The 25,531-nt window shown below is 38.3% G+C and overlaps 2 protein-coding genes across 4 annotated transcripts; one reads left to right on the top strand and one right to left on the bottom strand.

Annotated features, from left to right (window-relative positions):
* Positions 1–180: 180 nt before the first annotated feature.
* On the top strand, positions 181–17,034 carry tbc1d8b (TBC1 domain family member 8B). 2 transcript variants are annotated; one of them, XM_084413004.1, is made up of 21 exons: positions 181–496; positions 2,482–2,592; positions 2,677–2,795; positions 2,928–3,150; positions 4,466–4,706; positions 4,794–5,001; positions 5,446–5,613; positions 5,857–5,958; positions 6,453–6,603; positions 6,680–6,894; positions 7,902–8,019; positions 9,175–9,460; positions 9,820–9,946; positions 10,223–10,321; positions 10,951–11,019; positions 11,164–11,404; positions 11,641–11,706; positions 12,500–12,580; positions 12,949–12,990; positions 13,324–13,421; positions 14,741–17,034. In XM_084413004.1, exons 1-21 carry the CDS (start codon positions 370–372, stop codon positions 15,293–15,295), a joined length of 3,447 nt encoding a protein of 1,148 aa, XP_084269130.1. In that variant the 5' UTR covers positions 181–369; the 3' UTR covers positions 15,296–17,034. The 2 variants fall into 2 exon arrangements, with proteins under 2 accessions (XP_084269130.1, XP_084269131.1); XM_084413005.1 differs by lacking the exon at positions 12,500–12,580 and having other exon boundaries at positions 189–496.
* Positions 17,035–18,515: 1,481 nt separating this feature from the next.
* Positions 18,516–24,723, bottom strand: gja2 (gap junction protein, alpha 2). Of its 2 annotated transcripts, XM_084413554.1 has the most exons (3): positions 24,622–24,717; positions 21,514–21,550; positions 18,516–21,222 (listed from the first exon to the last, which is right to left on the bottom strand). In XM_084413554.1, exon 3 carries the CDS (start codon positions 21,203–21,205, stop codon positions 20,147–20,149), a length of 1,059 nt encoding a protein of 352 aa, XP_084269680.1. In that variant the 5' UTR covers positions 21,206–21,222; positions 21,514–21,550; positions 24,622–24,717; the 3' UTR covers positions 18,516–20,146. The 2 variants fall into 2 exon arrangements, with proteins under 2 accessions (XP_084269680.1, XP_084269679.1); XM_084413553.1 differs by lacking the exon at positions 21,514–21,550 and having other exon boundaries at positions 24,622–24,723.
* Between the last annotated feature and the right edge of the window lie 808 nt (positions 24,724–25,531).

Consider the following 25,531-nt stretch of genomic DNA (forward strand, 5'->3'; position numbering starts at 1 on the left):
ATTCCCACCCCTAGTCCTGAAACACTCTTCTGCATGGTAGAAATGAGTTCCAGGTAAGAACGCTATCGTGACAACTCCTCGTAAACAAATGTCGCTGTCCCTTTAAATAATTTGAAACAAAGTCATGAGGTTGAGCGGGGATTGTGGGAAATGTAGTCGATAGTTTTCAGGGTAGCGTTCTCCTCTGCTCAGCGGGGCAGATGTGGAAGACTACAATCCCACTGGCGCCGGTGTCGCTGTCTTTGGCTCAGTTTCTGTCGACGTGGGAAAAGCGGTCCAAGAGCAAACACGCAAATCTATGGGTGTATGCGCTTGCGATGATCCGAGTGTCATGCAAGAGGACGCGTATTTCTGAAAACAAATTCCAGCATGTGGCTCAAACCCGAAGAGGTGCTTCTTAAAAACGCGCTGAAATTATGGGTGACGGAGAAATCCAACGATTACTTCGTGCTGCAGCGCAGACGCGGATCCGGAGAGGACAGCGGAGGATTGACAGGTACCGCGAACGCGCGGATATCCGTGTGCAAGCTCTAAACATGAAAGGCTGTAATGCTTTAATAATTGTGCTAAATAAGTATCCAAGTGTGACGTCTTTTTCGGTTTTACACCTTAAATTATACACCTCAAATGGTTTTCCAAACTATTGATTTTGTTTTAACCAAAAGTCATTTGGCAACAGGTCAAGGGTTAAGGTAAATATATATATATATCTTTTTTTTTTTTTTTTTTTTTGCAAGTTTCGCAATCAGTGGTCTGATGATGTGCTCTTTTGAGTGCTGACGTCACCACTGCGGTAAACTGACCGTGTGCGTAAAGGTACTTAAGAATGCAACATTCCTCCAGACATTATATGTTTAGAAGCTGAGGCCTAAACGGTTTTAATACGGAGAATATTTAGGTAGATCTGACTTCATCTCTCCTTTGACAGCAGTTGTTGCGTCATGTTGTGACGTCAGGTTATTTAGGTTTCAGGTGGATTCAGCGTGTTTACTGTTTACTGAGGTTGTCTTAAAGTCCATCTGAAAGAAGGCCAGTGATATGCAAGTTTTGTGTCATTTTAAGCCAATTTACATGGTGCACTCATTATTAATTTTTTTGCTAACATAAAAACGGTGTTACACATAAACAACTGAACATTTTTGAGAAATTATGTTCACTCACATGGAAGCTCTAGTGATATCAGTATATATCTAATCTTACTAAAATTACTACTAATAATTCAGAGTTTTTTTATTTTTTATTTTTATAATTGATCCACCATTTCAAATTGACCGAGAGTATGTACAAATAAAAGAAAATAGATGCAAGCAGGACCACAGCTATGCCATTGGAAGTGGTGCTAAAAAACTGTTTAATATTATTAACAAACAAATAAATAATTAGTAATAAAAGTCATACTGTCATGGAGTCTCCTCCAGTACAGAGAGGAACATATGGCCAGAATGGTTGGTGAGCTGATTGTAGGTTTTACTCTAATTATTAGTGACTTTTTCCCCTTTTGGAGTTCATCACCATGGAAACCTTTGCTTCATGACTAAGAGCCATAATACAGCAGCTTCTTTCTGAAGCCGTGTGTATAAGCAGTGCAGAGAGGACATATTTGCAGTGACTATCATAATAATTTGTCCCTGCTAACATTGCAAGAAGTAAATCCACTCAAACCTCATTCTATATATTTTATATCTCTATTTGAATATATTTTAAAATGTAATTTATTCCTGTGATGGCAAAGCTGAATTTTTGCTGCAAAAAGTTAGTACCATTTAAACCTCATATTATGCTATATATTTTATATATCTTTATTTGAATATATTTTAAAATGTAATTTATTCCTGTGATGGCAAAGCTGAATTTTCATCAGTCATTGGTCATCAAGTGTCACATGATCCTCTAGAAATCATTCTATAGCTATCATGATAACGATAGTTTCATTATAGCTATATAATAGAGTATATTCATTATAGCTATATAAATGTAGCTTTAAAAAAAATTCTAAATATAAAAGACATTATTGGAATCACTTTCACAAAAAAACTTTTCCAGCTGATGAATTATAAAAACATTGACAACCAATGAGAATCCGTCCTGCTTTAATGTGCACTAGTATTTAAAGCGGCAGAAGACAAAACTGCAGCATGTGCTTATAATAAATACAGCAATATTATCCATGGGTGTGGATGCTAATATAATTATTTTTATAGTTATCTTTTGTGGGCGTGTCATGGTATGAATGGGCCTTATTATGCTGACTTGGTGCTCAAGAAACATTTCTTTTTATAATTGTTTTATAACAGCTACTTAATATTTTTGTGGCTTTTTCGAATAATAGAAGATTCAGAAGAACAGCAGTTATTTGAAATGGAAAAACTGACCACATTCAGTTGCAATTCAGACTGCAGGTTTTAAGAAATGTAGCCACAATTTAGGCTCAGGGAGATGTTTTTATAATGTTATGTTTGTTGTTTTACATCATTGTTTTAGGCCTGCTGGTTGGAACTTTGGACACAGTTTTTGACTCCACAGCCAAAGTTGCCCCGTTTCGCATTTTACACCAGACGCCTGACTCTCAGGTGTACTGGATCATTGCCTGTGGTGAGAGAGATGCTACACACAGTGTTAATGTGTATGTGAGGGCTCATTCAGATCCTGATATAATGTGTGTGTGTGTGTGTACAGGAGCATCTTTAGAAGAGATCTCACAGCACTGGGACTGGCTTCAGCAGAACATCATTAGAACTCTCTCTGTGTTTGACTCTGGTGAAGACATCACCAGTTTTGTCCAGGGAAAGATAAGGGTGAGAGGGTTATTTGGCTCCCATATACCTTTGAATGTTTTTCCCCCTTTTTTTGTGTTTTGTGGTGTTTTAGATATTAGTCCCAGCATTTGCTCTTGTGTTGACTTTAGTGCTGGTATGTTGTTTGCGTAGGGTCTGATAGCAGAGGAGGGCACATCCGCAGATGACGAGGAAGATCCCGAACGCTTCCGGGAGGCAGTGCTGCGCTTTGAACGTCTGTTTGTTTTGCCTCAGAAAGAGAAGCTCGTGACATATTTCTCTTGCAGCTACTGGAGAGGACGAGTGCCAAACCAGGGCTGGATCTACCTCAGCACCAACTTCCTGTGTTTCTACTCCTATATGCTGGGAAATGAGGGTTAGAAACATGCTGGCCTGCTTACACATAATGCCACAAGCTCTATTACAGTACCATTTTATGGGGGCACGATGTTAAAACATTGCGTGTATTAACAAAGTGGTTTTTAAATCTGTTTGTGCTAAAGCCCCACATATATTATGGCCCTGTTTACACCTGGTATTAAGATGCATTTTGGTTGATTGGATCACAAGTGGATGACGCTAAATACAGGTGTAAATGGGGTCTAAAGCGTTTTGGGCTTGTCCACTTTCAACCACTTCCAGAGGTAGTCGAAAACGCATTCAGCCAGATTACTTTCATAGTGTGGACACTCATGTGGTCGAATGTGTTCGAACAGCCACAAAAGGCCGCCTACTCTCCGCCTACTGACCTTATTATGGGAAGCGCACTGGCAAGACCGGATTTAAACTGTCAGCTGAAGACCCAAGCTCGGTTTGAAGACAAAAATCGTACCAAGCACAATGTTCTCTCACTATTCCTGATTTCTAACACACACTCACAGAGTCCGGCATGGTCTTGCCGAAAGCTGCTGCTCTTCGTATGTTTTCCGTCGTCTCCTTTTGCATTCATATGTAAATTGTGCAAGCTTATTTTGTCCATTAGATTGAAAGATCTAAAAAAAGCCCATACATTCACCCACCCATACACCATCCCCTTGAAGAAATCAGGACAGAAGTGGTTAAAAGTGGACAAAAGAGAAGGATTAAGCACCAGGTGTAAACAGGAATCTGTCTTCCTGGTCTACTTTTGATCCGATCGACCAAAACGCATCTTAATACCAGGTGTAAACAGGGCATGACATGATCCTTTTTCCAGGGAGCCACTTCTTAAAATATAATAGCATCAATGTATTTTCACATATGAAGCCCCGTGTATTTATACATGTGAGAAGTATATAAAGCATATGACATCAAGATGTTGTTTCTCAAATAATATGATTGGTTGTTATTTTCAGCATCTTGTGGCCCCCTGAACCCTTGTATTAACATGTAACTAAGTTGCATTATCATACCTAAGTTTACATAGCAATGAGTACTCATTATTTAGCTACTTGGAAATGGCATTTTTTCCACATGCAAAGAGGTTAAGCAATCATAATTGAAGACATTTACATAGCAAAGTCCTAAAGGGATCATGTACTCATCCTTATGTCGTTCCAAACCTGTATGACTTTCTTTCTCCTTAGGATTTAACGACAAGATATGTCACATATTACTCTATTAAGCACTTCATATATTGTGGATTCCTCCTTTTACAGTTGGCATCAGTCAAAATCTTATATTATTCATGGTTTATGCATTTCTTTGCTTAGTGAAACGGGTGTATCCCTGGGATGAAGTGAGCCGTCTGGAACGTACGTCAAGCGTGATGTTGACAGAGAGCATCCGTGTGCGTGTGCGTGGAGAGGATCATTTCTTTTCGATGCTCCTGAGACTCCAGCAGACGTATCTGATCATGCAGCAGCTGGCCGACTACGCCATTGTGCGGTTCTTCGATAAAGAAACATTTAATGCTGAACATCCACTTGCCAACCCCCTTCACATCACGCAAAGGTGCATTAGTTTAATTCCTCTGAATGTTACCTTTGTTTTTTTGTTTTTTTTACTGAACAATGTCTGACTCTACTGTAATCTTCGCAGGGCTCTGGAAATACATGCACGGAATCAGTCATTCCGAGCTTTTTTCCGGTTGCCACAGGAGGAAAACCTCTGTGAAGTGTACGAGAGTTTCCTCTGGGTTCCATTCAGCCACGTGAATGCGCTTGGAAAAATCTGTGTCTCTGAGAACTATCTGTGCTTTGCAAGCCAGGATGGGTCTCAGTGCCATCTCATTATACCTCTATGGGAGGTGCGTAAGCTGCTGATTTTTCTGCAAACTGCTAAGAAATCTGTCATTGTGAAGAAAAAGTAGTATGCCTAATTGTGTTGAATGTGCACTTGTAATGTACTTCAAATCTTAAAAGTATATTTAAAAAAAGTTAAAAGTTTAACTTTGATTTTCTTTTAGAGAAGTACACTTATTTTGATATGTTGACTAACATAACTGAAACACATGTAAAGTACTTGATTATAATGTATGTAGTGTGTTATGATATATTACACTTAAAGTTTATATGATCTAAATTACAACTTTAACATTACAAATATGTACTTACAAATATATTTATTTATTTCAATAGTAATTATGTTCAAGTATATTTTGTGGCTGGGGAGTTTTGAAAAAGTCATAATTCCTAAGTTTTGTTGTGTTTGCTTATTTCTGTGTGTTTATGGCATTAATGTATGCCTGCAGGTGTTTAGTGTGGAGCTGCCAGACCGCAGTAGTCGTGCCCTGACTGTGTGTCTGCGTGGCAAGAGAGCTTTGCGTTTTTCTGAGGTTCGGGATTTTGAGCGACTTGCTGCCACCATCCGCAGAAAGTGTGGCACAGCAGGAAGCCCCCAGCATTGTATCAGTAATCCGGTAATTCCTCTACACTACAGCCACTAATATAAAGAAATGATGTGTTACCTTACCATATCTTACAATGATAATACCATTATTATATATATTCCATAGCAATTAAAAATGTCACAGGCAGTCTCAAAATAAAAATATCCCACATTTCATGGCATGATTTTGTAAAAAAGTAAAAAAAAACTGTACAAATTCCAGAGGATACTTATTGGACACTAAATTGTGTGTGTGTGTGTCTTTCTCTCCGAGGATGAGGAGGGTGTGATGGTGGGGCAAAGTCAAGCCGTCAGCACGGAAGCTCTCATGAACGTCTTTCATCCACACGATGCGGAAAACCTTGACCCCAAAATGGTAACCTTACTGCAATATTGGTGTAACGTTAGTTAAGTAAAGGCGGATTAATGGAATCAAAGCAAGCGGTATACACTAACATTCAAAGTTTGGGATTCGATTTTATTTTTGTTTTGAAAGAATTGAATATATTTACTCAGTGAGGACACATTAAATTGATCAACAGTGACAGTAAAGACGTTTTCTATTAATTTGGGAATTCTGAAAACATGTATCATAGATTCCACAAAAATGTTAAGCAACAACTGTTTTTAACATTGATGAAATGTTTCTTGAGCAACAAATCACCATATTAGAAAGTCTTCTGACGGATCATGTGACACTGAAGATTGGAGCAATTATTCAGCTTTGGCATCACAAGAACATTTTTATTAAAATAGAAAACAGTCTATTTTTTGATGAAATAAATGCATCCTTTATGAGCATGTAAGACTTCTTTTTTAAAGTCCTTAAAAAATCTTACAGACCCAAACTTTTGATCCCACTGTTGACAGCTGAAGGAGCGAATGAAGGAGCAGTCGTGGCAGATCCACTTCGCTGAATATGGCCGTGGAACCGGAATGTTTTGCACCAAAAAAACACGTGATCTCATTGTACGAGGAGTTCCAGAGACTCTCAGAGGAGAACTGTGGATGCTCTTCTCAGGTGTGTGTATGTGTGTGTGTGTATGCACAGTAGGTGTGTGCTGCAGTTTGTACATGTATGTTTGCTTGTATTATAGGTGCAGTGCATGACATGACCTCTCACCCTGGGTACTACGGGCGCCTGCTGGAGGAGTGCATGGGCAGCAGCTCACTCGCATGTGATGAGATTGAGAGAGATCTGCATCGCTCTCTCCCAGAACACCCAGCATTCCAGAGTGACACAGGAATCTCGGCCCTCCGCCGCGTCCTGACTGCCTATGCTCACCGCAACCCCAAAATCGGCTACTGCCAGGTATACGCACACGTGACTCTTTCATTTAGTCTTCACACATGGTCTCAGCATCAGATGGTACAGTTCACAGGACATCTGATGCTTCTTGTGCACAAATCTTTTTTAAAAGCTCTCTCAAAGCCATCAAGTTGCACTCTGATTGATTGACTACACAATCTCAGAGAGTCATACAGGTTTGTAATGGTCTAGTGTTTTCATGGCATAGAATTTTTTGAAATATTCACTTAGAAAATGTTAAATGTCAGTTAGATGATCGTGTCGTGTTTAAGTGACCGGTTGTTGCTTCAAAGGGGAGCAGACTTTATGATGGTGTATGTCTGTGCGCAACATCCTGCTTTTGCACAGCAATAGAGCATTGTCTGCCAGACTATCACACACACAATTATTCATTACCATGCACATAAACATCAGCACAAAAAGATTTGTTATTGCACATTGCACCAACATTTGATATTAAATCAGATATTTAACAAAACAAGAGAAAAATCTATGGTAATAAAGAACATAACATGAAATATGGAGCCTCCTGAACATGAACTATGTGTGCAAAACAGGAATGACATGGAATATAAATGTTTTGTTAATCCAACACTTTGTCTATGCAAAGTATAATCATGGAAAATATCCAAAGTGAAGTCTATGCATTTGAAAGATATTGTGACTACGTTTTTTATTTGTAAGAAGTCAGATTATTTAAATATTATAACATCATTTAGCTTTAGAAGATGTATATGAAGAGTTCAGATGGAAAAGCCTCTAAGTGCCATCTGAAATTTTCTTCTAGAATGGTCATTTTTATCAAGCTCGTATATTTAAGTTCAGTAATTTCACTTTAATTACGATTAATAGGTAATCTTCACTGCCATTTAAGTGAAATTACTGAACTTAAATATACAAGCTTGATAAAAATGGTCATTCTAGAAGAAAATTTCAGATGGCACTTAGAGGCTTTTGCATCTGAACTCTTCATATATTCTCACTCATTGTTTATATGTCGGTCTGTCCAGGCGATGAATATCCTGACGTCGGTGTTGTTGCTGTATGCTAAAGAGGAAGAGGCCTTCTGGCTGCTGGTTGCTGTGTGTGAACGAATGCTCCCAGACTACTTCAATCGCAGAATTATTGGTATGTGTGTGAGAGCTGGTTATACACATCTCATACCCAGAATGTCATTGAATCATCTTAATAAATTTGCAGGTTGCCAAAGGTGTCGTAATTACTTGCCCTCACAACTGAAGTGAATTATTATTACTGAGCTTTGTTGAGGTGTGCTCTACAATTATCAAATGTTTATTTTTGCTTACAGTCAGGGCCGTCGCTAGTGGGGTGAAAGGTGGTGACAATTAAATCCAGCAATTATACTATATAGGCCCCTGTTGTATGAATAATTCTAATATTTATATTACCGGTAGTTGTATGCCTGAGATTGAAATGAAAACCACAAAAACATGCAATTTGGTTTAATATTTTTTCCAAATATCTACTTCTCTTACCTCCCTAAAAATGGTTTAGTCCGATCTAAAGTATTTAATAATTATTCAGTCCGTGACAAACGTCAGATGGACCCAATAAAATTGTAAGTCCCACCCCAGCTCGTGAACAGAACCAATCAGAGTTGAGGCGGCAGCTGCGTAAATTTAACGATGAACTTGGTGGAAGAGCAGGGGATTGACTGACTGAAAAATGTCGGGGAAAAGAAAACATAAATCAGGGTACCAGAAACGCCATGAGAAGAATGAGAGGGAGGCCAGGAGAGTTGTTGTATCCCAGTCGATTGAAGACAGGTTGTATTGTTATTTCGCTGGGAACAAGAAAACACGAATACAACACACTGCACTTGGATGATTAAATGTATTAGCTTTATTTAATATTATATTACCAGTTCCATATTATCTTTATTAAAAAATAAGACAATAAATGATTTTATTTGTCAAATTTGACTGCATTCTTGTCAATTTCTAAATGTTTACTTTTTGATTTATGCATTTAGGCATTATTTTGCCGTTACTTTTTTTTTAAATGGTTTTATTGTTATTTAACAATTTCTAATAAACAGTTTTTATTAGTTGTAATTTTTATATAAACATTTAACTTTTAAAATAAAGGTTTTACAACAACATCACCATCTTCTGTTATATGTGGGCCTCCATGCTCATCTATTGAACAGTATATGATATTGGTGGAGGGGGCCCACCTCAATATTTTTTCAGGGGGTCCCGAATCCTCTAGCTACGGCTCTGCTTACAGTATTATTCGAGTCTCCGTGTGTATGTTTTCCAGGTGCCTTGGTGGACCAAGCCGTGTTCGAGGAATTGATCCGTGAGCATCTAACCCAGCTGACCGAACACATGACAGACCTGTCGTTCTTCTCGTCAGTGTCGTTGTCATGGTTCCTGACTCTCTTTATCAGTGTACTGCCAATTGAGAGTGCTGTGAATGTTGTCGATTGCTTCTTTTATGATGGAATCAAAGCCATTCTGCAGCTTGGCCTTGCTGTGCTCGACTACAATATGGACAATCTGCTTTGTTGCCATGACGACGCAGAAGCTGTCACGGTCCTCAACAGGTGATTGGCATTTTATTATAGCCAAGCATGTGAGTAGCAAGCTGGATTGTTCCTTCTATCAGTTCCTTTTATTTGTGTGACCTGTCTGCCTCTTATGAGCAAGCATTTTATAGTAGAGGTTGACCACTGTCAATCAATTTGCATGTATGTTTATTATTACCACCACTACTACTACATGGATCTTTTGTCCATTCTGTGTACCGGTAATTCATTCAGCCAAGATCAGGATGACCGAACCTACAGAGTGTCTATGGTTGACAAGCTGCTGCTGTTTAATTGTAAAGAGCATCTTTGGTTTTTGCGGTGGATTTTTATATTTACAAACTCGATCTGTCTTCATATTTGATCTTATCCTTCAGGTTTTTTGACAATGTCACAAATAAAGACAGTCCTCTACCAGCCACCGTGCAGCAGGCATCTGCAACAACCAACGACAAATCAATACAAAAGGTTGACATCTGTGATCTCATCAAAGAGGCGTACGAGGTAAATCTGCACACTTTAATACACTGTAGTGAACATTAAAATCTGTCTGTACAAAGAAAAAAAACACGTTAGGAATGTCTCATTTGTAAGTCACTTTGTATAAAAGCGTCTGCTAAATGATTAAATGTAATGTCTTTGTTAATACTTTGACAATTAACACCTGTACTCAGGTTGACAGATTTTATAGTTTTGTGTAAATTTTGTGTTGACGGAATGACGGAAACCCCCCTCTGACAGGCCTGAAACAGACATAATAATGAGGCGTCTTTGTTTCAGAAATATGGAGACATTCGAACAGAGGAAGTGGAAAATATGCGGAAGAAGAACAAGCTTTGTGTCATTCAGACATTAGAGGACACAACAAAACAAAATGTAGTAAGTACAAATGTGTGTGAACCTTATTCCTTTACAGTCCTTATATTATATTATATTATATTAAATTATATATAAATCTTTAGAATTTAGAAAAATTTAAAATAAAGAAACAAAAATGCATTATAAAACTACATTCATTAATTTCATGGCAAATTAGATTTTGATCAGTAAGATCTGATTAATCCATTTAGCAAGGATGCATTCAATTGATCAAAGGAGACAGTAAATACATTTATAATGTTAAAAAAGATTTGTGTTCTGTGATTTGTGAGGTATCATGTGACACTGAAGACTGGAATAATTGCTCCTGACAAATCAGCTTTGACATGACAGGAATAAATTACATTTTAAGATATATAAAAATAGAAAACAATTATTTTAAATTGTAATGATATTTCTCAGTATTGCTGTATTGTATTTTTGATCAAATAAATGCAGCCTTAGTGAGCATAAGAGGCTTTTTTCAAAAACATTGAAAAATCTTACAGACCCCAGACTTTGGAATGTGGTGTAATCTGCATAATTTCTTCTTTACACTTTGTTTGCATATACAGTGGCAGTAAACTTTATTGTCCCTGGTAAATTGGTTAATAGTCCGTCTTTTTTTTTTCTTTTTTTTTTTACTGCAGTTGCGTGTTGTTGCTCAAGGTGTGAAGTTCAGTGCTGCTCAGCTGGACGAGCTCTACTTGCTTTTTAAGGTGAGTTTTTCAGTACATAAAGGCCTCAAAATACGGCAGCTGCCACATGACCTGTGTGTGCTTGTGTGTCTTTGAAATTTCTTTTGTTGAGTATGTGTGAGTGTGGGCATATAGATATATAGTGTCTATGTCTTTGTGTTGCAGAGGCAGCACTTTGTGAGCTGTTACTGGTCAGTGTGTAGTCCTGCCCTGCAGAACCATGACCCAAGCCTTCCATATCTGGACCAGTATCAGCTGGATCAGTCCCAGTTTAGTAGCCTGTTTAACCTCCTGCTGCCATGGACCACACATACGCACGCATGCTCGCTGGCAAGATCAGCCTTTCATATTCTGGACGAGAATGGAGATGGACTTGTGACCTTTAAAGAATTCATATGCGGTCTGGGTAAGAGGAGCCTAACTCTGCCCTTTGACCTTTCACCTCAGTACATAGCAGCTTGCTTTCCAATCTGTCAGATTCATTCAAGTGTGTGTGTTTGTGTGTTTGTGTGTGTGTGTGTGTGTGTGTGTGTGTGTGTGTGTGTGTGTGTGTGTGTGTTTGTGTGTGTGTGTGTGTGTGTGTGTGTGTGTGTGTGTGTGTGTGTGTGTGTGTGTGTGTGTGTGTGTGTGTGTGTGTTGCAGATATCTTATACAACCGATCATTCACTGAAAAACTAAAACTTCTCTTCAAACTACACCTTCAACCAGGTAAATTAATTCTCTGATCTCTGCCACTGTGCTATAATGTTTAGTGTGAACATAATGATATGGTTATGTATGTATATGATTGTGCAATGATTTGTATAATTTTATAGATTCATCTCTGTATATCTATCCCCTTTACGAACTTATGCAATTTGTATATCTTATCTTGTATATCTTACCTCAGCAACCCTTAAATTATATATATATATATATCTGACCCATGTATAATCTTGTGTAATCTGTATGTCTTGCCCCTTTATAACCCTGTATAATTTATAACCTTTTATATTCTATACAGGATAATAGTTGGGTCAGATATATAATCTATATGCCATCTAACCCCTCTATAACCCTGCTTAATCTATATACAGTATCTGACCCCTCTGTAACCCTGTATAATCTATATATCTAACCTCTCTACATCCCCTCATTATTCTCTTTATTTGTAAACATTTAGTTAGTTAGTTATTGGACACTTTCTCATCCAAAGGAACTTAAACAGCAACGGCAACCGTTCTTCTAGTCTAAGAAGGCCATAATAGTGATATGGGACCTATGTAATATGAGCCAATAACCTTTGGATTACTCGCCTGGTTTTGTAACAACGAAGATAACACCACTTTATATAAATCCCCATCAATCTTGATGTAATTGGGTGCCTTTTTAAAAAAGAAAAAAATAGGTAATTTTGATAAGTGCAGATTTGTCCATAACTTACAACAGATCATTTTTTACCAGTGCAAAAAAATAGAAGAATGTGTGTTTCTGCATATATTCATATTTTGTGTTTCTTCAGGGACCCAGGAGTGTAAGATTTTACCGTCGTCTAGATTTTTTCCTCCAGCTGAAGATCACTCTTTCTCCACTCGTCTTTCTGGTCAGCTTTCACTCCTTTCTGTGGCTCCTTACGCCTTTCTTTTTACTCTTTCTTCTTTCTTCTGGGTGTGTTATAATGTTAGTGATTTTATTTTGTGTGCTTATGTGTTATTTTCATGTTTGTGTGTTGTGTGTAGTATTTTTTTTATTTGTGCTTAAGAGGAACTAATCAACTAACATCAAAAAAAGTTTAATTTCTAGAAAACACTAAATTTTGTTCTTTTATCAAGAAGCAGAAACTTAAATCCCTGCCCACCCTAAAAAAAAAGCTTATAAAATATATGTCTATATGTATTCATGTATATCTATTCATTAATGTGTGAGTGTCGCTGTTTTGTGGCTGTACATTTTCTCCTCTTTTTCTTGTAGACTCTGCAGAGGATGGAGTGATCAGAAAATGTCCAGAGAGAGGTGGAGTATTCATCCATGTCCTATAATCATGTTCTCCACCATCGTATCAAACAATATCACAAAATAAACCATAACAGGGTGGTCAGGGTCCCTGTGCAAAAAACAAATGACTGCATTTTTACTTGACTACTTACCAAATAAATGGATGGGCAGAACATATTGATATGAGTTGAAATTATTGGATTATGTGAAAGGAAAGAGATTGGTTGGCAGACAGAAACGTCAAATGAGTATACTATACAAAAATATTTTACCACAGAATGCTGCGATCAACCAATCAGAATCGAGTATTCCAGGAAACTGTATAAAAATCGGATGTATTTTGCCCTTCAGGTCGTGCTAAAGTAGATCTGCAAGAATATCTGAAACAGTGGCAGGAAGACTTGCAGCGGAGAGATGAAAATATTAAAGATCTGCCCAGAATTAATCAGGTACACACACAAAAATGAAACATGGTCAGAATTGAATGGGTACATACATAAATCTGCAATGTCTTTGTGCAGGAAAAAGGAAAAAGTCAATGGTATTAAATGGCATTATCCAGCCATTTAATAATGACTGAAAATTTTCTGTTAACTTTTTCTATGTGATGCTGAGATTTTCCACTTCATGCACTGCTGATCTGTGTACATTAACCAAACGTAGCATCGCTATTAACTGTCCAGTGTTTACCTTGTTGTTTTAACATTGTTTGTGCACATCGTCTGAAAGCTGAGCGAATCAAATATTCTCTCATAAAGTTCCCTCTTTCTCATATATAGTGTTGGGAAGTTTGGGTAGTCAGATTCATTTTATTAAATTGTTTTATTTGGTTCAAGATTTTATTTTATTTGTGTGTGTGTATATATATATATATATATGTGCAGCAAATCTGCATTTATTTGATCAAATACAGTAAATTAGTAATATTGTGGAAGTATGATTACCATTTAAAATAACTTTTACTAATTACTAAATGTAATTTATTCCTGTGATGGCAAAGCTATAATTTCAGCAGCGTCATTACTCCCGTCTTCTTCCCACATGATCCTTCAGGAATCATTCTGATAGATTTAGTGTTTAAGAAACATTTCTTATTGTTATCATTGTTGAAAATAGTGTGCTGCTTAATATATTTGCAGAAACTGGGATACATTTTTTATAAATACATTTATAAATTTATATTTAGAGAATATTTTTTTGTATTCTTTCCTTTTCCTTTTTCCTTGTAGAATAAATGTATGAATTAATTTTTTGGGGAAAAGGCAGTGTATGTAAATAATAATAATATATATTAAAAACTATTAAATGAATGTAGTGTTACACAAATACTGTAAGTGTACTATTAAAATAGGAATATATATATTTTTTATTGTATATATGAGTATATATGAATATGAGTATATCATCTCTGAAATGAATTTGGGACATCAAGATGGTTTCTCATGCTTTTTTGAGTACAGCACCTGGTTTGCTTAGTCCTTGATTCCACAAATACATTGAGGTGTTTTGACAATTGTGTCAACAGTGTCCATTCTCTACTGACTAACATTGTTCAGTGCGGTTCTATTCCTGTTCTCTGGCATAGTCTGTGAGTCTCGCTGTTCTTTGTCCTGAACGCACAACTTGTTCTTGCCCTCAAACTTAAGTTTAGACTTATCTTATTGAAGTGTAATTGGAATGTTGCCCATTGCTGAACATATTTGTTGTGGTTAATGTGAAGCCATGTAAATGCAGTTCAAATCAATTAAATAGACTGTATTTGTTCCAGGTGCAGTTTATTCGTTTGACGAAGACTCTGTATGGTGTGTTCCACGGTGATGAGGAGGAGGAGAGTCTGTACCGTGCCGTGGCGCGAGTGACCAGTCTTCTGTTGCGCATGGAGGAGGTGGGGCGGAAACTACAGCAGAGCAGCCCGCAAAAAAACCCCACCAGCACGGCTCAGACAGAGACCTCCCCAACATTACCCACCAGCCCTGAGGCCGAGACCATCGCTGAGGGTGAAGGCACCCAGGACCACACTGAGTCTCCGGTCAGTCAACATGAAACCGTCCCGTCCCGCTCTGACATTACCCCAAACTCAACTTCGCGCCCTTCTACGCCCACCAGCAGTCCCACCGGAACCAGCAGCCCTGCGTTGGACACACCAACAGACATACCCAGCTCACCCTCCACGGTCAGAGATGGGGACTGGAGTTTCTCCTTCGAGCAGATTCTCGCATCTCTCCTGAATGAACCGTCTGTCGTTCGCTTCTTCGAACGGGCTATTGACACAAACGCTCTGATCGCACACGCACGTAAAAACCAGCTTAAAGACACACACTAAAACACTATTTCAGAGCAATCACAGCAAAACACTGCCCTAAAAGCCATAAGCCCTTCCTCCTCCTCTCTTTCTCTTACTCTGTGCAACCTCTACAGGTCAGTGTTTGTGAAACACTTCTATGTCTGTTAAAGATGAGGAAACCGTTTAATTTAAACACAAATGCACATATGCAGGTCAAAGGGACAAAAAAAAAAGAATTGAGGTATAAAATGATTCAGATTGTATAGTGTTAGGAAAGAAGTAAAGCGGGTATGAGGTTATTTAATGTCAAATAAATTATTAGTGTTGGATGTTATTCATGTAATATAGAGGACAGGTGATATAATGTAGATGAAGGTATTATGATGTAATGTAGAGAACTGAATGAGGTATTCTATTCTAAATGATAATATAAATGGCATCTGTGATTTGGGATGATGGGATGATGGCATGAAAAGGCTTTGCCGCCTTTATTTATTTAAGTTACCTCAGAATATTCCTCCAGCTCTCATTCCCAGCCTGACCTAATTCACGTAAGCACATGTAAAACCACAAAAAGTGGGATAATTCTAAGGGAAATCAAAGTGCTATGCTGTTGAACTGCTGACAAACTATGTTGTTTGAGAATTCATTCAAAATATCTCAGTCCATTAAACGTGTCACCTGACATTATTTACCCTACATGAAATGAAATTGTTGTTCTTTTTGTAGAGGCTTGATTAGGAAATCCCAAAAATGGGCTTATGCCAGTCAGGAGGCGGAGTTTAGTCATAGCTGTTTAATTCTGATTCACTGAATGTGTTTGTGTCTACAAACCGGAATCTGTGGTTTATGCCTTATTAGTTTTTGATTCAGGTCTTCACGGATACGAATATCACAAGTGCTTCCATTTAACGAAACCTATTTCATCATTCCTCTTATTGATTTGTAAACATTTATCGCAACCATTTATAAGATTTGTTTCCAAATAATGCAAATTTTGTCATAAAACAAGGATATTTTCTGCCATTATTTTACAGATACAAAAAATCTCATACAGAACATACGGAAATGCTTTAGCAAGAAAAATATGTACAACTATTGCGCTGTAAATTATATGCACAGTAATTTTTCTGTCAGAGTTCATGTAATCAAACCTGTAAGAAACACTTAAGTGATGAGTCCAATCGTAAGTAAAATATGTTGTATGATGCTTAAAATGGACCAATGAATATGCAGAATTGTTCTTAACTTTCAGCTTTGTGTAAATGTTGAGAGCTTGTGATGAATGCAAAAAGGGAAGCTGATGTTTTGTGGTTATTCTGTTTAAAGCTATGTCAGGTCTATACCAGCTAAACACGTTTTTGTTCAATGTTTAATGAAGTAATTATGTTCTTCTAAACTAAAAGGCGCCCTAAGACAAGGAAGCCAAAGTGCGTATTTTGTATTTGTTTGGTTGTTTATCTAAGGAAAATGCTGTTTTTGTTTTGCTTTCTTGCACACAAACCTCCAATTCCATAGTAAACCCGCTCTGGACTTTGCAGATGGAGTTGAATTGAAAGTTAAATTATTAGTGTTACATCTTCTCCAAGTCACTCTCTTGCTGTTCATACTGAACATTTGATGTTCACTTCATGTTCTGCGGGGTAATAGTGTGGTCGTTTTGATTCGATTTTCTTTCTTTGTCTAAAAGTTTTTTCTTTGTTACAAACTGTTTGTGCCTCATAAACTCTGTCACATTATGAAAATTTAATGATAAAATAAAATGTATGAAGAAAACATCTTCCATGTCTATTTTTCTCTAATCTCTAAAGTTGTTCTAGGAGCAACATCGATGTTGATCCAGGAACATGCTCTTCATGGGCAGAACACGTTAAGCCTCCTGGGAAAATGAGAACAATGTAAGCAGGACGTCTACAGTGCTGTCAATAGAGTGATCGATCCCAACTGCAGACATGCAGACAGGTCCCTGCTGTGATCTGCTTCAGCTGCCTTTGAGAGGTCACATGAGGAATGTTACATAATTTATGAAGTCCATGTTGGCACAGCTTGACATCATGTCCTTTGACCCCTACATTGACTAGAACGGCCTCTGATCTTCTTATTGGGATTCCATGGCAAGTCGCAATGAAACAGCAGTTTAGACAGATCTTCTCTTCCAAGTTGTGACGTACATCCGAGTAACTGATTTGGTTCTATTTTTCGGCTGTTGATTGGATTTTGAGATGTGGGCTTTGCACTCAAAAATAAATGTGAACTTGCAGTCGATTGTGGATGGATTAAGCTAAATAAATGATTGTAGATGTCCAGCATACGTCACTAGAGAATTCTGTCGTTTTACCAGAAGTTCGGAGTTATGATATTCTGACTGTAGTAGCCTAATTATGAGGTCAGGTCAGTAATAATAATAATTATAATGCATGGATAAAACATTCACATACAAAACATACATTTAGAAAATAGATGGGGTGAATTTGCATTTCATGTCAATTTTAAGCAGAGGTTGTAGTCTCCCTCTGAGGGAAAGTCTTGTCTCTGGTCATGCAGCATTTCAAAATGTGACAAAAGACCAAAATCTAGTGGGTTTGGTCTCTCCTCAGACTGCGTAAAATATTTACATTTTATTATTCTGTACTGAAAGTATCTAATCTTTCACCGGTCTTTCATATATTTGAAAATGCATACATTTTATTTCAACTAATATTTGTGTATTTATTGTGATAGTATCAAGCTATTAGCTTAGCAACATGCTAACATGAGACTCTTTGTGTGGGCATAAGTGATTATTTAACCTTTTTACTTGTAGCCTATTTCAAATTAGTCACTTTTGAGGCTTCTTTTCAGTCAGGATGATGCTGCCTTTGAATGACCTACATCTCTCTAGCCCTGCTCCAAAACCTTGTGAGCTGCCTAGCTGGCTTGACATAACGATCCATAACTGCCCATGTGACACTTTAAACTTTTTGGATCTGCTGAAATGCTTTTTGCAACTATTTAAGCCACTTGAATTTGAGCTACTCTTGCCTAATGGGACAGATTTAGCCAATCGGTGCTCCTTCCCGTCCGTCTGCAAGACCTGTATCAGGTTTCAAACCGGACACTCATGCTCATACAGAGTGTCTCTGGGCACTCATTTCATCTTTCTAAGAATAGTCTTCAGTGTTTATTTAAGAAGTGAACACACACATAGCAACTTTGCTTTATATCAATCATGTTTACATGCTGAGAATGTGTGGACACTACATTCATAAAGTGCTGGTTCTCTGGCTAAAAAGATTTAAACAGGCCATAGACACATTGAAGACTCTGTAAACACTCTGTAAACAAAAAAAAACAGACCTGAAGTCTGAATGATGTAACTGTTGTAAGCTTTTGACGTGTAAAATGTGATTATTGTTGCCAATGAAAGAATATAAATAAATCAGTTTTCCTCCGTAGTCTGTCCAAACCCCCCACCCCTCCAAAAAACCTCACAAAATTCAGACATTCACATTTTACCCGTAAGTCTCCTAAGTATTTTATTGCTGGTAAATGTAAAGCAATTCTGAATCATTCTAAAGTATCATACCTATGGAAGATCATTTCTGCCACATAAGAAAACAAATCATGCTTTGGTAAATCATAATTATGACAAAAATTGCTCTCTGCTCTCTGTCTCTTGTTTGGAGACTTTTACCTAACATATCTACTATTAAACACATTTCTTACCGGTGAAACTTATTTAAACTTCATATGAAATGTATGACAAATGTGTGTAATATTGCTTGTTGGAGAAAGTGTTAACAGCAGTATGAACTGACGGCCATATCTATGGACTTTTAAGGTAATCGGCTAACCAAGCTAGTTCTTTTTATTGTTGCCATTTTATTAAATTTGAATATCCGAATGTTAGTAAGAAGAAGAAAAATAAAAAACATATGCAGCAGCATATGCAATGGACTTCAGTTATGCTTATCTTTGGTAGCTCTTTTGAAGGCATCTTGAGTAATGCAGCTCTATAATTAATGAAGCACATGCAAAAGACCCGGACTGGAGGTGATCGGACCTGTTTCATAGAATACTGAAATTTGTTGCGCAAAATCCCCTTCTTCTTATTCTATAAATTATTCTATTTATATGTTAACTCAAACTCTCCCGCCATCTAGCTTTAAAATGAATGAGGACTCCATCACCACCCTGAATCACATGACCATAAACAATAAAAATTCTTCTTTGAAGTGACCATGGCATGTACCCTTTGCTAACGAACTTGTGGGAGGGCCTTTTACGAGTTCACACTTGTATATAATTAAATAGAGTAAAGGTAATGCGTATTTGGCGTGCTTCTCCGAGCTCGGATTTTGGCCCGAACCCAGAGAGCTCCCCCCATCCCAGGTTGGGATAGGAATAATTAGAAGTGAGGAGATGGTGTGGTGGAGGGATGCTGGAAAACTGTCATAGAACAGAGGTAAGTCTGCTGTATATATACCTCTTATCTCATTAATTGAGTTGATTATCTGAATGTGAACCCTCCTGTGAAGGGTTTTAGATGTTCATTTTCATTTGGAATGCCCCTACTTAGTATGTCATAATTTCAACTTTTATCTCATAATTGTGTCCAAATTATAATTTACCAAAAGCATGATTTTTTTCTTATGTGGCAGAAACGGGCTCCATATGACTCAGTCCATTATTCAATCATCAATCTGTTCAATCGATGATCAAGTGATTGCAATGTTCCCACAAAATGAATTCAAGTAAAGCATCACACCAATTTACATTCAGACTCCCTGATTCGGATGTCACTCTAAATGAATCTCATCAAGCTCAGTGCCGGTGAGCGAGAGAGGGAATCTCTTGTGTGTTCAGAACGGAAGAGCCCGGAAACAGTGATGGAGTCTCGTTTCCTTCTGGTTAGATTTTGAGGTCATCCATCCTGGTCTTGTTGCTGCTGTAGCGACTTGAATGGCTGGGCCTGCGCTGCTGGCTCGCTGGTGATCCGGGGACAGAATTCGCCGCTTTACTGGTCTTGACATCCGCTGCGTCAGGTTTTCCGCTGCGCTCTACAGCCATGTTCTCGCGGTTTTGCTTGCAAACAGAGCGGCTGCCATGCTGTGGGAAGGTTCCATCGGGTTCTGAGAGGTTGAAGTGCGGCTCAGCGGGAAAGGGAGCCGGAGGAGGAGCGTGAGCTGGAAAATATGGGTAGTTTGGCACAAACTGAACCATCTCACTGGGTGCTTTCGATTCAGTGTCGCAGACGGAATGAGCGCGCCGGTAACGGAGGCCCTGTCGGCACTTGGTGAAACCCAGGTGATACATCTCCACCAGGTTGAGCAGCAGAGAGACACAGGCCACGGCCAGCATGAACACGATGAAGATGGTTTTCTCCGTAGGTCGTGAGATGTAGCAGTTGACGGTGTTAGGGCAGGGCCACCTGTTGCAGGTGTACAGTGGCTTGAGATCGAATCCATACAGGAAGTATTGTGCCACAATGAAGCCCACCTCAAACAGTGTTTTGAAGATGATGTTGAAGACATACGTGCGTAGCAAGACTCCCTGCAGGCGGATCTTCCCCTGTTCATCACGTATAGGACCTTTTCCATCTTTGGAGCTTAAAAGTGCCTGTTTGTCTGCCCCGCTGTCCTCACTGTGTTTATGTTTCTGCTCCATGCGCACCAGGTGCAGGATGTGGCCCAGGTAGATCAGTGTCGGAGTGGAGACGAAGATGATCTGAAGCACCCAGAATCGTATGTGAGAGATCGGGAAGGTTATATCATAACATACATTCTGACAACCAGGTTGTTTGGTGTCACAGGTGAAACCGGACTGCTCATCACCCCAAACCTTCTCTGCGGCAGCACCGAGCACCAAGATACGGAAGATGAAGAGTACGGTGAGCCAGACTTTGCCTACCACTGTGGAGTGTTCCTGGGCGCTTTCCAAAAGCTTCCCAAGACTGTTCCAATCTCCCATTACTGTTTCGTGCCCACCTGCAAAAACATACAAATATATTGGGATGCATCAATAGCAATTAAAATTACGAATTAGCCAATAATCGTTTTTTATGGCCAATAATCAATAAAAGATAGATATGAAAATTCTTTTGTATTTTGTTTGAATGATAATTTTAATGAATAATTCTGTCAATACTTAGTACCGATACATCCCTACAAAAATACTCTGACATATCTTAGCGTTTTGAATTTCAGTCCAATACAGATCCATCATGTATTAAAGGAATAGTTCACCCAAAAATGAAAACTCTGTCATCATTTACTCACCCTCAAGTTCTTCCAAACCTGTATGAGTGTCTTTCTTCTGTTGAACACAGAAGAAGATATTTTGAAGAATGTTAGTAACCAGACAGTTGAGTTCAACAGAAGAAAGAAATACAGATTTGGAACAACTTGACCCTTTCACACACACACACACACACACACACACACACACACACACACACACACACACACACACACACACACACACACACTTATTTAAATAGGGACATTCCATAGACTTGTATTGTTTTTGCATCTTGTTAAAGATACTATAACCTAACCCTAACAGAAATCTTTATGTATTTAAAAAACCAAAAAAAACTAAAAAAACATAAAACATTATTTACTTTATACTGTTTTTACAAATGAGTCCCCAAGAGTTTTTTTTTAGCGGATGTGGCTCACACAAAAGTTTACAAATTTGTCCTTAAAATATGATTAATTTGTTACACACACATGCATATATACCAAGTAATCTGGTTAAGTATGTACACACACACATATACAGTAGTAGAGTGGGGTTTTGAAGGTTCTTTGTCATATATATTGTCATATGCCCTGAGGTTTGACTGGCATGTCTTCATGCTTGAGCATGACCTGAAACAGGTGGACATGCTTGACCCCTATACACACACACACACACACACACACACACACAACACAACACAACACAACACAACACAACACAACACAACACAACACAACACAACACAACACAACACAACACAACACAACACAACACAACACACACACAACACAACACACAACACACACACGCGCACACACACACACACACACACACACACACACACTCACTCACTCACTCACTCACACACACACACACACACACACACACAACACAACACACAACACAACACACACACACGCACGCACGCACACACACACACACACACACACACACACACACACACACTCACTCACTCACTCACTCACACACACACACACACACACACACACACACACACACACCACAACACACAACACACACGCACGCACGCACACACACACACACACACACACACACACACACACACACACACACACACACACACACACACACACACACACACACACACACACACTTATTAAATAGGGACATTCCATAGACTTGTATTGTTTTTGCATCTTGTTAAAATACTATAACCTAACCCTAACAGAAATCTTTCTGCATTTAAAAAAAAAAAAAAAAAACATTATTTACTTTATAGTGTTTTTACAAATGAGTCCCCAAGAGAAGGTTTTTAGCAGATTTGGCTCACACAAAATTGTACAAATTTGTCCCTAAAATGTAACTAATTTGTTACATTACACACAAGTAATCTGGTTAAGTATGTACACACACAAATATACAGTAGTAGAGTGGGGTTTTGAAGGTTCTTTGTCATATATATTGTCATATGCCCTGAGGTTTGACTGGCATGTCTTCATGCTTGAGCATGACCTGAAACAGGTGGACATGCTCGACCCCTATACACACACACACACACACACACACACACACACACACACACATATGGATTTTCTAACACTTCATCCTTTCTGTATTCTATACTGTCTGTGTATTGATTCCGTTTAACTAAACATTAAATTGTCTTAACTCAGGGGTTTTCAAACTTTTTAAAGCTATGGACCTCCAAATAGGATAATGGCCTTGCGAAGGGGCCCCCCTCCTAAATTATAAAGGTAGTTATATATGTTCGTGTATACTGTAAAAAATGAAGACATTATAAATATGTGACAAATATTTTCTGGAAAATATCTAATTTGTAATATTTGTTTCTTATCTGTCAATAGAACAAAATAATTAGTGATTAATCTCATGATTTTTTGACCAGATTTTAAAAAGCAGAATTAAATGGTGATTCATGGTTACATTCAGTCATATATTTGTCACATCTCTCCACCATGCCCATGATCTCCACCAGAGGGCACTCCTCCCGACTCCCTTGCTTTCCCACATGAACTTCAACTCCCATAACCCATTGCCTGTACTCATTTTTGTTTGGTCACTACCACCTGTGTCTCATTATCTGGTTAAACTCTGCCCATATAAGCCTGGTGTTTTCACTCAGAAAACACAGGCAAACAGGGAAATCCAGCACAAAAAAGATGGCAGAAGATCAAAACTAAGACTCTGGAACATTATATAGATCTTGCATAGCAACTGAGCAGCTCTGATTTTACTGTGGGTGTCATGTAGGATGAGCGCAACATTCACTCTGTACCCGCCACGCCAGAGTTTCCAGCCGTAATGGCCGCCACGTCAGAGCTTCTTCACGTCATGGCAGCCATGCCATGTTTCCGGCTGTCATGAACGCTGCACCTGAAGCTACCAAGGCAGTCCCTATAGGCATTTAAGACTGGCTTCCAGTTTGGCGGACACACCGCTGATGGCGATGCGAGCAGTTGGCATTTCTGTGGTGGTAGCAAGTCAGGGGGTCTCAGAGGTCAATTGTACTGCCTGTTACGGCAATGGCCATTCTGTGTGTCTGGGCCGTGTACACTTCTCCAGAGGCGGCGGAACCTGATTCAGTTTTGCGTGAGGCGGCAGCATCTGCCCTTGAACTTCCTGTTTGCTTCTACATTTCTAATGTAATACACTTCTAATAATAAAATGCTAAAATATGGATTTTTTCCATTTTATATGAATCTAACTACTGAGTTCATTTAGTTCACACACAAATTCTCTGAAGAACAGGTTCTCAAATACACGCTAAACACAAAGTATTTCAAAACCAATATACACATCCTTCCTCAGATAATAACTCAGACATACTGTGATTAGTCATTGACGAATATGCACACACAGTCATATATGAATTAATCACATTAGTCATAATACTAAATATAGGACCCCTTTTGCTTCCCAAAACCCGAAGGGTCTGACAATCATTTGTGCCACTAAGCCATCATCTTTACAATATAGAGACAAAGACTGATTCATGCTGTTAAATGAAAGGAATCAAAAACTGTGAATACAGTCTGAACCTGAAAGGATATTAAATTGTTTTTTCATTGATGATGTTCCTGTGCTGTCAGTCTCTATGTGTGTATAAGGAAAGTTGTTTAGTTTTATTGTGTGAAACGTACCTTTCTTAAATGTCCAGAGTTAGAATAATCCCCTCACACACAAACGCAGTGCTGCACGTCTTCTGTCATACACACACTTTCTTCTGTATTCCAGCACTGGCTCAAACAGTAAGAGAAGACTGACCCATACAAATACACCGTATATGTGTGCATGTATGTGTGTGTGTGCGTTAGGGTTAATTTTGGCAGGGAACACAATCCCTAGGGAGAATTTTGAAGAGTGTACCACCTGCCTTGTTTCTCAAAGCCTTTCTGGTGAGTGACAGCTGTCAGGCCCAATGGCTGAGCTCACAGTTGAACGGATGCATTCCTCCCTTTGAAGGAAATTAACTAAAACATATTATTATTATTATTATTGTCTTTCTATTTTCATTTCTACCTTTTTAAAGTGTGTTTAGCACCAAACAGAGATCAAGTAGTTAGAGGTAGACAAAAAACAAGGCTGTGTGTCTCAGATTGTAGCTATTTTGAATGTAGGATATGTGGTATGACAGATGACAGGGAATATTTTACATTCCCTATAAGCCCAGGTAAAATCTGGATTGGCTGGTGACAGAAGACCCAGGGCTCAAAACAGTTTCATAAACAGGTTTATGAAATATTTTAATATTTGCTGACCTCCAGTCCAAATTAATAATAAGCATTTTAACAACAGATTATTAAAACAAATGTCCTGCCCATTTATAATGTAAAAAGTAATTCATAAAAAAAATGTTTATCATCATTATGTTCCGAGAGGCTGACCTTGATATTGTAGATAAAGCGTTACAGTCACTGTGGTTTCTATCGAGAGTTGGTCTTTTGGAACTGTAGCGCCCCCTAGGGTACAAGTAAAACAAAAATAAATCTCAAAGTTACGAGTAGGCTTCTTGTGCAATGAAGAGACTATTAAACATTTGTTTGACACAAA

This window comes from Rutilus rutilus (genome assembly GCF_951802725.1).
Source record: "Rutilus rutilus genome assembly, chromosome: 7".
Classification (NCBI taxonomy): Eukaryota; Metazoa; Chordata; class Actinopteri; order Cypriniformes; family Leuciscidae; genus Rutilus; species Rutilus rutilus.